General features: G+C 49.7%; 1 protein-coding gene across 29 annotated transcripts in view; it reads right to left on the reverse strand.

The window, feature by feature from the left end:
- The window catches only part of AGAP1 (ArfGAP with GTPase domain, ankyrin repeat and PH domain 1), a 524,640-nt gene that overhangs the window by 250,791 nt on the left and 259,749 nt on the right, over positions 1-14,100 (reverse strand). For all 29 annotated transcript variants that reach the window (XM_072719114.1, XM_072719112.1, XM_072719108.1 and 26 more), the window contains one exon: positions 12,467-12,559. In XM_072719114.1, coding sequence (XP_072575215.1) covers positions 12,467-12,559 — 93 coding nt within the window. The remainder of the gene's footprint in view (positions 1-12,466; positions 12,560-14,100) is intronic.

Raw genomic sequence — 14,100 nt, forward strand, 5'->3', positions numbered from 1 at the left:
TCCCAATGCTCACAGCTCCTCCTCATCCCAGGGCTCCTCCTACCCCTCCTCAAAGGCCCACCAACTTTCAAAATTGTCCTCACTTGCCCCTTCCCTCCAACACAGGAGGGAGGAAAGAAGCACGCACTTCCATTAATTTACCATCTAAGAGCAGTGAAGATTTGAAAATGAAAGAAACTGCTGGAGGGGAGGTTGGTAGGGGGATGGGGTCACTGGGTGACGGGCAGGAAGGAGGATGTGTGATGTGATGAGCACTGGGTGTTACATGCAACTGATGAATCACCGAACTCTACCTCTGAAGCTAATAATACACTGTATGTCAATTAAATTCAAACAAAAAATTTAAAAAAGAAAGAAAGAAGAACATTGGGACAATCTTAGCGGTCCCTTCAGGTTATGAGATATTTTTGCATTGCACTATTACGATCAGGCCAGTAAGTATTTAAAGGTACTAGCATATATAACTATTGCTCTTGCAATTTCCTTGGTTAGAAGAGGCATTTCATGGTACTTGAGACTTCTAACTCCCTCAGTATAAAGGAGGGGAAATTTAGCTTTGCTGTATTTACACACACGTACATGCAACTGTGCGGCACCCAGGGCATTTTATCCAAGACAATGTGCATTTATCAGAAGGAAACTGTCTTCATCTTTTAAGACCTACTTATTGAATACAATTTACATCATTAAAAATATTTTTACAGACCACCAGCATGTTCTCTAAGTATTTCCCCAAGATATCCGTCCATTCATGGTCGCCAGAGGGAAAAATAATCCCTTCCAACAGAAGTCTAGCAGACCCTACTTTCACCAAATGGCCACGGTGACTGTGACAGTGGCTGTCACATGCCCCCTGTCGAGGGCACCGAGGCACCGAACACCCTGTGGTTCTCCAACCCAACACGCGTAACCTTGAAGGGGTCCCCAAGCGGCAGGCAATGCTGAGGGGGGCTGTCCAGTACTCCCGCGGCATTCCTGAAATGGCATCAAGGTCACGGAAGGTAAGAGAGACTGCAGAGCAGCGTGAGGGTGCAGGTGACCGAGGGGACCAAGCGACCCTGTGCAGGCAGGGACCCTGGGCTGCACCCGGGGATGGAGCGGAAACGAGGCTTACGGCAGAGCTCAGGGCACCGCCGTCGCCGTCCTGGCTGCGATCACTGCGGCCCTGGAACCGCTGGCGTCAGGGGGACCTGGGCGCAGGGCGTGTGGACTCTGCACTGCTTCTGCAGCTTTTGCAAAATTATTTCACAACGAAGAGTAAAAAATATTACAGTTCTCCTTTATGCCCCACCTCATTTCTTGTGTTCCTGCTCACCCAACCTTAAACCAAATATACAATTATTTTCACGTTGTGATTATTATACAGTTTCAGGCTTTCATTTAATATTTTATGACCCCTTTTCACACCTCTCAAGAGTCTCCATAATGAAAGTTCTAGAGGCTGTCTACCCTAGCACGATTTAGTAACCATCACTAATTTAATTCCTCGCTTGTTTGGGACAGTAGTTCCTAGGATTTTGATATTATCAATAATTCTGCTATGAATATTTTTGTACACTATGATCTTCTTTCTCCTTTTCTCTTGGTGAATTATTCCTCTGGGATAAATTTCTAGCAGAGAGATTAATGGGCGAAAAAAGTGAAGAGATTTTTTTAATGTCGGTTATGAACTGCTAGATTACTCTTCAAGAAGACCAGGCCAACTTTTGGGGACACGGCAATCTGCTTCTAAAACTTTCTTTTTAAATTAACTTTTGCTAAGAGTAGGATTTGATCAGGCTTTGCTAGTTATGATCCTAAGTATAAAACGATTTCTCATTGTTTTAAGTTTCTAATACTTTAGATATCCACAAAGAAAGGGCAAATCCATCCACGTTTATTTGATTCCTGTGGTTTTTCATTTCCAAATCATCTCTTGCAGGTTACTTATAGCCGCAGTGTGTCTGTATAGCAGATACATTTATAGATTTCCATAAAATTTAATATATTTTAAAAATAATATGAATCCTCTTTCCACAGAATAACTTTGTGAAGATTAACATGTTCTTGTTTTTAGCACGAATTATAGTCACAAAGGCTCTGGTTGATGTAGAATGAAAAATAGGTGATTATAAAAACAGTCCACTGTTTAAATTTTTATAAACAAGGTACATATGAAGATATTTGCTTAAGTGGAATTTCTTCTGTATGAATATTGAAAAGTAGCAGAGCAGTTTCAGAAGAAATCGATTTCTGCAAATGATTTTGGTCACTGATAATGGTTTGATTCTTTGAAGGTTAACAACTGTAGCTCTCGTGTTTTACCTAAATGTAGCACTCTATGTACATGAATCAAAATTAAGTGTAAAGAACACTGAATTAAAATTTATTCCATTTTCCAGAAATATTAACAACGTTGAGTGCAACTTCTCCAACGGAACACACTCTTGACAGCAAACATGAAACTTTATACTAGTGACCTACTCGGTCTACTCGTGTCCCTGCTCAACACCGCAGGAGAGGAGCTCTGCCCGCGAGCCGAGCACCCCTCCAGAAGCGTGTGAGCACACGGGGGGCGGGGGGCAGATGCACGAAGGATGCACATGCTGATGATCATCAGGCAAGATGGCAGCAAAATCCCAAGTCCTGATGGAGTGTTGCAGGAGGGAGGAGGGAGACAGACACATCTCCTTGAGGACAAGGTAAGTTTTTCTGAACAGACGGCATCTGACTTGGGGCCCAAAGACAGGAAGATTGTGACGAGCACAGATTAAAGGGACCCATACCAACCAGGGCTAGGAGCCATGCGTGTTCAAGGGGGAAGGGAAGACGCCGCAAGTGACCAGATCAGGTCACAATCTCTCAAGAGCCAGCCCTGACCAGCCGGTCAACCCCCGGGTCCTGAGGCACACCACCCTGTAGGTACCAGTCAGCCTGGGTGCCAGACAACACATGCATTTGAGGACGGCCCCCCATGAGGAGAAAATACCATGTACTTGATTTCTGATCTGGTTTGGAAAAGATAGTCATTGTAAGCATGGATTAAATTGGGGGAATAGGGCAGGGAAGACTTTTCTAGAAACATACTCTACAGGACTCTTGGATTTAAATCCCAGCTCTGACATTGGTTAGTGCAGGGACCTCATCTGCTGTAGGACTTAGCCTCCCTAAGCCTTGGATTCCCATCTGCTGTTGGCAGAAGGTGTGCCCGAGCTTGGCAGAGAATTACATAAGGTCGTGGGATTGAAGCATCTAACAGTAAGCGATGCACAAGAGACGCTCAGGAAAACGGCCAGCACGGCTATGGTAAATCTAACACAATCATCATCTGGTTAACTGTGCGGACGTTTTAAGCAGGTGGAAAAGTGAGCCAGTAAGAACAGCAGGCTGTACGTCTCCCTGAACTGGGGAAGTCGAGGTTTGGGAAGGCCCTGAGGTGTTGGTATTTTTTTTTTAATGTGTCTCCAAATATAACACATATTATACATATGTTATAAAGTACCTACGAGGTTAGGTACTTTATAACAGTGTCTAACTATGAATATATTTCCCAAGCCTAAACCCTTCCATGCCCATTTTGTACTATTTCACCAAATATCGACATATTCTGCTTTGATACCAACGGCGTGAAGATCTGGCCATCAGGAAGTCCGCGGGAAAGAAGTTCCTTTGAGAGATGCAGGAAAGGAAAGGGTGTTTTTGCTACACAAAACTATCTGATAAAAGCGTCACTGTCTGGGGGGGGCGCCTGGGGGGCTCGGTGCGTTAAGCAGCTGCCTTTGGCTCAGGTCATGATCCCAGGGTTCTGGGATCCAGCCTCATGCTGGAGTCCGTGCTCAGTGGGGAGTCTGCTTGTCCCTCTGCCCCTCCCCCAGCTCTAACAAATAAACAAAACCTTAAAAAAAAAAAAAAAAAAAAAAAGGAAAGCACCTCAGTGTGATGTCTCTCTTGAGACAGGGACTGGGAAGACTCACAAGGTCACCCTCTCCAGCTCTGGAGCAAGCACCAAGTACGAGCGCACTGTGGGCCAGGAGCACACACGGGCCACGGACCCCGGGACACCCGACGCACTGGCTGGTAAGGCCCCTGGAAAAGTGTCCAGTCCAGCAGCCAAAAGCCCCACAGAATTCCACTGTTGCTGCTTTTATACCAAACGTGAACTTCGGACGGTCAGGGTGATTCTTCCTGCCGGGAGGAGAGGAGCTCACCTGTTTTCTAAACTCTCTATTCACAAAGGACAAAAGCCAGCTTGGGAGAAGTCCTAGTCTACGCTCTGTGTTCTCACGTGTGGAGAAACCGAGTCCTCCAGCAGGAACTGCTCAAAGCAGCAGAAATGAAATTAGACTGGGAATCTAGGATTTTCCCGGACACCTCGGAAGACCTGTTTCCAGGCAGTATCTGCAACGCGTGGACGGCGGTGACGGGTTTACAGCTGCCACTGGTCACCTGCACGGGGAGATCTCTGCTCCCACCACACCTTCCGTTCAGTCATGACAGGTGTTCTCCGGGCCTCTTCTCTTCTACCGGGGATAAAACACGCAGAGCTGTGGCTTTTTAGCACAGTGACAGGGTAGCTAAACTTGTGGACACAATTGATTTTTGGGGGGTTTTTTGGAAGGCCAGGAGCCGAGTGTCAGATTAACCCCAGAACTGCAGGGACGTGCTGAATAAACATGCTTTTCCTGGCCTTTCCCAGCTGCAGGCCTGACATTCGCCCACGGTCCTGAGGAGCCGCCCCTGCGTGGGAAAGGACCCACTGAAATCACGGATTATTTCAGCTTTTTTTTTTAAAACCGATCTGAAGGGTCTCCGCTGCCGTAACAGTTACAAAACGCTCCGCACAGAGAGGGAGCTACATGCTTCGTGAAACGATGTGTTGCCCGAGTCTTAACTTCAAAATTCTCACTTTACTACAACTCAGGAGGATATGGGCTAAGACCCTCAAATCAGAACGTTCTGACCACTGTGCGTTTCTTATCCATACACGGAGCCGCAACAGGTAGGTTCTTCCGATTCTCAAACGTACGGGCAGGAACACGGCGGCCTTACCTTGAAATATTAGGAAGGCCCGAGGCAGAAGGATATTACAGGGGAGACGGCTGCAGGTGGCCCTTGGGGTCACACGTCCCTGAGCTCCTGCCCCAGCTCTATTAATTAGTCCCACGTTATGGGCTGAATTCTGTGCCCCCCAAATCCAGATGCTGGAGCTCTAACTCCCAGGGTGACCGTCCTTGGAGACGGCCCTCGGAGGTAAGGGATTGCTAACTGGGGTCCTGAGGAGGGGCCCATCTCCAGGGTGACCAGTGGCCTCAGTAGGGGAGGAAGACACACCAGGAGAGGCCATGTGAGGACACGGGGGGAAGGCAGCCACACGCAAGACAGGGCGTCCTCACCGGAAACCGATCCTGCTCGCGCCCCAACCCTGGGCTTCCAGTCCCTAGAAATCGGCACCCGTTGCCGAAGGCCCTGGGCGGCGGTACTTTGTTCGGGACGGCAGCCCCCGCAGCCTGACACACCGTGTGACGCTGGGCAGGTTACTTTTTTCTTGAAACTTCCTTCATCTCTCGAGACAGTCTCCGGTGCTCAGAAATAGTAAGTGTTGGCGACTGCTAACACTGATGGGTTAGAACTACCCGTTATCATACACCCGACGGGATAAAGCGGCAGGAGGAGGAAACCCTCGGATTAGGGAGCACGGTGGCGAGTCGCTCTACACAGGCAGGGCTGCTCTGGTGCTTGGCGTCACTGCTGACAGGTGCTGTCCCCGGGGCTGGCAGGGCCCGGAGCCCTGAGCTCTGTATGGTCCGAAGTCTCACACCCCTTTGCTGCCACTTTGTGGAGACACAGCCCAACGCCCCCCAAGACAACACGGGGAAGCCAACACCCCTCCCAAAGTCAGCCGGGGCCTTTGATCACAGGGCACCCCAGCCTTCAGGCTCCTCGCACCCCTCCTTCCTGCTTGGCTGCTCATTCTGTCCCCCACTGCCTCCTCCTGTCCCCAACCTCCTCTACACAGGGGAGCACGTGACTGCTACAAGCTGACTGTGTCTGCTAACCCTAACCCTAACCGTAACCCTAATCCTAACCCGTACCCTAACACTAACCCTAACCCGTAACCCCCACTGCCTCCTCCTGTCCCCAACCTCCTCACCCCCACACCTTTCCTGCATCGTAGAATCCACCGATCCTCAGCTCCTCAGGCTCCCAGGGTCCTCCCCCCCAAACCTCCATCACCACACTCATCACCAGGCCCGGTGGTCACGGGGTAGGGTCTCCACCATGCGTCTGAGCCCAGCCTGGCTCACCGTCGTCTCCTGTTTCCCTGCACCGCTGGCGGGGTGCCCGGCACACGTCTACACAGGGGAGCACGCGACTGCTACAAGCTGACTGCGTCTGCTAAGAAATAATGCCTGGAACAAATACCCTATTGATTCAACCAGACACAAATAAACTGATTTCAGGCCCGCGTTAGCTTTGGGGAATCTTCCTCTATTTTCGAGTGAGCTTGTGTCGCTGAGCTCGTGGGGAATTGGGCTTCACTATCACTGTTGAACTTTTAAAGAAAATAAACAATGTTTTGCTGAAATGAATCACTTAGTCAGATATTATCCCAGCTCCTGGATTATGGATACACAGAGGACACATTGAGTCTTATTGGAAAGAACATTATGTCTGCATGGCAGTTTATAGTGTACAAAGCGCCTGAGCGCACATGGCTTTGTATCACCCTCCTGCAGCCCACGCCACCAAGGGAAGTAGCATTTTAAATTGCTTCGCAGATTTATATTTAAATGACAGATTCTGTATTTTGGTTAATGCAATTTCTTCATGCACTTTGTTTAGACCGTACCATCGTCCACCTACGCTGCCAAAGTTGGGGTCCCGGGACGGTGGGGGGGGAGGGGGTGTGTATGTCCTACTCAGTCCAAGCCGGACGACTGTCAATTCCTACCCAGGCACCCAGATACTCTGAATTGTTTTTCCAACGACAGTGTGATATTTGAGGAGTCAAATTAAAAGCCTGTGATGCACCCACCTGACCCATTAAATTAATAATCGTAATTGGCTGAGTCTGTCGTGAACTAGGCCAGATGCAATCCTCTCAGGGAGTCGTTCACCCAAGTGAGGTAAATTAGCTTTCAGGGCACTGGGGTCCACGTCAGTAAATTATCTGCTTCTGGGGAACTAAATGGGCCCCCGATGCCCGGGCAGAGCTGATTTGCCACATGGGTGAACAGCGTATTCTCAGGGCGCCTTTGGCTCACCTTGGCTCCTCTGTGGTCAGGCCTGACAGACATGAGCCATGGGGCTGACACCTCGCAGATGCTGCCGGGGGGGGCGGTGTGGGGCTGTGCTCCTGGGAAGAAGAACACAGTGCTCCTCTCTCTCTTCCAAATCCCCCCCCAAAATTGCAGACCGGATTTCAATTTTGTTTCCTCCGCAAAAGCACTGGCTGGAAGCTGACCAACCGTGACCGGAGTCAAACTTGGAGATGCTAAAGTTAGCGTCATGAGGTAGTTTTTGTTCCGCTGGGGCCACCCCATCCACCCCCACCCCAGGCTGATCCCAGGTACCAGAGAGCACGGGTCAGGGCCTAGGGTAGGCTGGCCGAGGGGATTAACTCCAGGGGTGTCTTTCACTTAATCGACAATTGCTTCTTTCTACTCAGCTGAGAATCAAAACCACGCACCACTTCAAACAGTTCCTGGGCCTGACGGTGGAGTGCTACCGGAAAGTTCCACGTGGGTCGGCCCTTCGGCTGAGGGCTTGGGAAGGGTTTTCTGGTGGCTTCAGGTGGCTGTTGGGGAGTATCTGCTCTCCCTGACTGTCCCCTCCAGAGGGGACTGTGACATCCAGGTTCGAGGTCAAAATTAAGGCTTAGAGACAGGTGTTCTGAGGGCACATCACAGCCCTGGTGTATCCGTGGGGCAACCATCCCAGCCTACATGTGCAGACCTCGGCCTCAGCGGTAACCTCGCAAGCCCGTGGAACAGAAAGTGCTCAGCCAGATGTGCGCACGAGAACCAATGGTCCGGTGACTCCTGAGTGGCCACCGCAGCGGCCACCATGCACAGGTGGCCCACACACGCCTCTCTACCTGCCTCTCGTCAACATCCACGGAGCTAGTTTCTCTCAAAATACCACCCAGTTGATGAAACAGATCAAAAAAAAAAAAAAAGCCTTCAGGAAGCAGGAAGCAGATGCCGTGTTTTGCCCATAAATCTCTCTAAAAGTTCACGGTGAGGCCTGCTGGCACCTGGAGCTTTCGTACACAAACGGGCAGGCGAGGGCCCCCACTGATGACCGCCACAGGCCCGAGGGGCCGCCGTGAAGGCAAGGGGTCCCTGCCGCAGCCCGACTCGCGGGGGCGCCGTCCACTTCCAGAACCTTCCGTCCTCACCATCCCCGGACGCCCGCCGCCTCCGGGCCCATGGCACATGTGGGAAGGGGGGTAAGGCCGGACGAACGCTGGTGGCCAGTCTCAAGGGGGACAACCAGCCTCCCATGCAGAGGCAATACATGAAGCAAAGACGGTGGTTTTTTTTTTTTTACTCTTCTTCATTCCTTGGAGCCTGGCCAGAGACGACACACGCCAGTGAGGTGCTCGCGTGTCCGTCCCGCCGAGGACAACCTGGATTTTCAACTGTGTGCGCACGACGAGGGAGGCCAGCCGACCGGGATCTTAAAGATTCAGAAACACGCTGGCGTAGGTCACGAGGCGGGAGGCGAGGTGAGGCCACCGGGTCGGTGTCTGCGGGGCGAGCGCGGCGGCGGGAGGCAGAGGCGGAGGCGGCCGGGAAGGGGAGAGGCCAGGGCTGAGGCTGTGTATCTGTACCATAATATAGAGATTAAAAAATGCCAAAGGGAAAGAAAGAAAGGAGAGCACACAGCTGCCGTCCCCCAAACAGACCTCCCATCTGCCACCCACGATTTGCATGTCACCTTCTCCGGGCTCATTTGTACTTCATTAACTGCCATTGACTTAACAAGATTTATGCAAATGACACCATAGGAGCTCCCTAACTCCCACTGCAATCAAGTGATTATGTATGTACAACTCTCCACAGCAATGAAAAATTAATACGTGACAAGCCCACTCGCCGCTGAGCCGGGCCTCTGGCTTTTTTTTTTTTTTTTCCTTGCTTTGCTTTTTAATTTTTATTCGAACAGACCTTATCTTATTAGTAAAAGAAAAAAAAAAAAAGAAAGAAAAGAAAAAATAGAATTCTCTGAACCAGTTCTCCTCGAAGGCCCTGAAAGGACAAAAAAAGGAGAGGTGGGCTCCGGTCCTCAAAAAAAAAAAAAAAAAAATGAAGTGGTTTTGCAGAAAATCCATGATATTCTTGATGAGGGATTTTTAACTGGGGAGAAAGGGAAGAGATGAAATCCTTGCCTATCGTGATCAAGCTGGTTCCCACGCTGGCGGAAGAGAACTCTGCTCTCAAAATGAAGCAGCTGTAAAACGTGAGCAAAACATGGTTAAGATGATCCACCAGAACGCAATCTGTACAAACACGAGTCTGGCCGTGGAGCATGTTGAAGACTGCCCGGCCTGTGTCCTAAACCAGCTGCTACGAGATTCCTGTGAGGAAGAGGAGGGAAGAGTCTGCAATGATCAAAAACACTGGCTGGTCCAAAACCCAGCACCCAGGAAGGTCGCAGGGGTTCCAGGACGCTTTCTCTGCCACCGGGCAATGCACCCATGAGCCGGGGCATGGGGCTCCCAGGCGCAGAGCAAGCCTTGAACGTGGAAGAGCCTGCGTGTGAAGAGCCGGGGCTCCGTGCCGGGCAGAAGGGCGCGTGGCAAGGGAAACCACTGCGGGCCGAAGCGAGCCCTCCCATGCTGGGGCACAGGAGGGCGGCTGCGTGGTCCCCGGAGAAACGTGCTGTGGCTGGCCGTCGTGGCAGTTTCTTCTACACAGGCAGAGGGTACTCGTCTGAGGTCAGGGCCTACGTGTTTAATTTGCAACACGTAACTTGCCTTCTAAGCTTTCTGAAGGCTTCTCCCCAACAGGCCACGGAGAGAGTGCAGGCGCTGGGGCAGGGGGCTGAGGTCCGGATCCTGGCCCCATCGCTTCCTAAACGGGCTGGTCTGGACTACTCACCTTGCCTGGGTTTCATGCAAAGCAAGGATAAAACTGCCACCTTACCTGTGGCGGTGTGGAGGGTTCAAGGGGACGCTATATGAAAACATGTTTCCTCAACAGCAGCGAGCATCGAGGACGTGCCAGCCATGGGTTCCTTCCTCTGAGGCCCTGCTCCTCGTGTCTGCTGCCTGGCGTCACCACGCGGGGAAGGTTAGGAACTCAGACTGTCTCTAATGATCTCGGATCCCTTATAAACACGGCACAAGCGGGCATGTGAGATAAATCTGTACGACCATCTGTAAAAGCCCACATCAATCCCTGCAACCCACAGAAAGGCTCCGACAAAGGTGTGCCCTGAGCATGACTAATTGGGAAATCCAGTTTTGCTGGAATTTAAAAAAATTCTCTCTGGCATCTTCACATCCCAGCATTTCAAGGGGCTCTGATGATCACGCAGGGCCCATTTCGCAGATGAGGAGTCCGAGGCCTAGATGGTCCTGCCACGGGGGGGACTCTGATCCGACAGGTGTGCACTTCTGGGAAGGAGTCTGCCCGTGGCTGCCCGTGGGGGACAAGGAGCTTCGAGGGACAAGGAGCCATGTTTGCTCCTCTACCACGATTCATCGAGAAATCAGACCATAATTTAGATTTCGACGAGATTATTTTGAACATTCACAATTGAAAGGCTTCCAAAGACTGGATAATACTCATTTTACGCTTGATGGTCAACTCCAATCGGCACACATATTGAAAACCTAGCCTGCAAAGCGGGCCCCCTCTGCAGATGAGCAGGGTACAAATTGAGTGAAGGTTCCAATTACACCAGGGGCCTGCCCAGCCCGGGTGGAGGGCAGCAACCCCCCTCCCCCAATTGACAATAAGCTTGAATTAAGGACAGTCTAGAATTAAGTTTTAATATTCCCAAAAGGAAATGTCTCCGGACCAGTGTTTTAAATGAGAGAAAAGGAGTCAAATGATTTTCATAATTCCAGTCGAAACAGCATCTACAGAAAAACCACCCATTAAAATCACCTTCGGTGGATGGTTTGGTGTATAAATAAAGGCAGACAAAGAAAATAATAAGTAACTACGTGCATGGACTTGGACAGTAACAAAACCACTTTAGAGGGAAGATGTCACCCACCAGCAAAGAGGAGGGACGAGGATTTCTCCCGACGGTGCCCTGAGCTAGTCCACACATCTGTGGCCCGGGATCCGAACGTTTCTGGAGTCCCTGCTCCGGACTCATCCAAGACGCCATGGCCCTCTCCAACCTGTTCCCACACGTCCTGGCTGAAACCGCCGGGCCCCTGGCTAACACTGCATTCCTGCTGGTTTCAGACGGCCGAAGTTATATTTGTGCACAGACTCCAGCCCTTTGTAAGGGCGGCCAGTGCCAACCCGAGTTCATGGAAAACCGTCTAGGTGCCCGCAGTGGAAGCTGGCAAAGAGCAATCACCCAGAGGGACAAATTGGTCACAGCCGTGTTCTCAAGAAGCAGAGCTATTATCCTGCCCACAGATTTTTTTTTTTCCTCTCGAGCAGAATGCACTCTAAATCAATTGGACTTCTTTCACAAAGTAAAAGATGCTATTTCCAAGAGCCACAGTGCTGGGTCGAAGTCTTTATTTTTATTTTCCTTGGAACTATAATAGCAAAATACATCACGTGGTTTCCCATTTTACTTGAGACATAAAGTAATTTGGTACCCGGTTTCTGGGCTAATGAAAACCTATTCCAGGCTAGCAACATAGGCCAAAACAAATGCTTGAATTCAAGTCCTGTTGTGTAATGAGGAAGTTTAATTAAGGCCCCACATTACAGCTGTAAATGTTCCTTTATATAATAAGGTCTAAATGAAACTGAACCTAATCAAAGTTACAATTCCTTCATTAGCAAATTACAAACAAGAGCGCGCAGCTGACACACCGGCTATGATTATCACAACTAATTGCCTCGTTGTTACAAACCAGCCTGAAACAGTGTTCAGATGTCCGTCTGCGAGAGCAAATTAGGGCCACATCGGGCTATTCCTGTGATCACAAGGGGCTCTTGTACGGCGATCTGATTTACCCCTGTCGACTGGCGGCCAGCGGCCCAATCAAAGCCGAGCTACAAAGGCAGCCTTTGAAGCCAGCTCAGCCTCGAAACACACTCCATATGCAGCGGGCAGACTGCACTTCATTAGATCTGTTGTCACATTTTTCCCTCTTCTTATTCTAATGATCCTATTTTAATACACACAGGAACCTCTTCTAATTGATGTCAAGTGAGTGACTTCTACATTCATCAACAGAACACATCAAACAAACCTTGGCGCGCGAGCCAGCATCATAGCAAGGAGAGACCGAGGTGTGTCTCCAGCTCCAGGAAGGGGAGAAAAGGGGGAAGCAGCGTACCTGTTTAATTGGGATGGCTCGACCGCTCCCGATGCTGTCCGCTCGGCTTTCCAGGCCTTTCTTCTCTTTGTCTGGGTCACTCCCTTTCCGAGACTGCAAAGCAAAAATAAAGTTAGCATTTGGGTAAGGGCTGCGGCTCGCGGATCTGCAGGACAGCTTCTGCGAATCCGTACGGAGAGGCCACGGGCGAGGTGGGCAGGTGCCCGGGCGCACCCGAGGAGCAAGCTATTAGGTACTTGGTTTCCACCGGCCCATCGTTTTACGGAGAATTTTCTAAACTTTTTTCCCTACTTTTCCTCCGCAAAATTATCTTTTAATTCTTTTTTAAAGAGCTCAAAATTCAATCACTAGGAACCAATGGACCGTATAGGAAAGTAACGCCCAACAGGAAAGCAGAGTCTCAGGCTGCCGTTAACCCAGCCGAGGAGAAGAGGCCTCCTTGCGGCTTGTAGGGGAAACCTATCACAGAAGTGCATATGCTGGCTTAACGTCTGAAGGATTTTTAAATTCTATTAACGGCGGAGCTGAACAATTTAACAGCGTACCCTTCATTCGTATCAAGGTGCCGTTAACGGTTTTGGTTTTTTATTTTTTTTAATTGCTTCTGGGTGGTTAAAAAGCAGCACATTCCGAGTCAAACTAGCATACCATGCCACAGAAAAGAACAAAGGGAAAAAAAAGTTGAAAATCTCTTTTTCAACGAAACTCGGGGTAGGAGGAGAAGCTTCGTCTGCCCAGCGCGCAGGACGGCCTCGGACGCCGTGTGGACCGCCCGGGAGCGGGTCCAGCGCACGGCCACGCCGGGAAGCGGAAGGAGGAGCACCCCGGCTCGGTCTCAGCTCCGGATGGCATGAGAAAGTGTGAGCACAATGATTTTCTGACAGATTTATTTTATTATGAGAGAAAGATCTGAAACTCGTCCTCCTTAATAACTGTGCTGACAAGTGACAACTTCACTCCATTACTTTTCAATGGGAACATTACTCACGCAATATTGAAAATGGAGAAATATTTTCATGTGCTTTTCAAATCTGAGATGATATATGAAATGAACAGACTTCGTGGTGTCCGGTGCTGCAGTGAAGAGCTAATGAAATCCAGTTTCAAAGGGGTGTGAGACAGAGTGGCAGATTTTTTTTTTTTTTTTAAATATTAAAAGGGGGCAGTGTCCTGGGGTGTGCGAGAGAGAAGTCCCACGATATAAACTCAGATGTGGCACTTCAAAGAGCACGTGTGCTCATTAGGAGACAGGCCGCTTTGAGGAGGAAAAGAGCCGACATTTACTGAACACCTACTATGTGCCACGCACTGTGCACTTTTTTCCTGAAGGATGGCAGATGCCTGGAATGAGGCAACAGGAGAAGAAAAAGCAACAAGCAGGAAGTTGCAGAAAAATGTAAGACTGAGTCTGTCCGTTTGAGCTAAGAGGAAACGGGAGATACCAATTCCTTGTCATGGATTTTAGCTACAGGGTAGGGCTCACTTTTCTCTTTAATTAATTCTTTAATTAATAATGTTCGGTTAGAGCTACGAAACAGCCCTCAATCCTCCTTTCGCCACATTGTAATGCACAGGCAAGTTGGAACTTGAGCTTTTTATCTGTAAAATAAGATTCGAAGCTCCCAGTGATAATA

The sequence above is a fragment of the Vulpes vulpes genome, chromosome 9 (assembly GCF_048418805.1).
Source record: "Vulpes vulpes isolate BD-2025 chromosome 9, VulVul3, whole genome shotgun sequence".
NCBI classification, from domain to species: Eukaryota; Metazoa; Chordata; class Mammalia; order Carnivora; family Canidae; genus Vulpes; species Vulpes vulpes.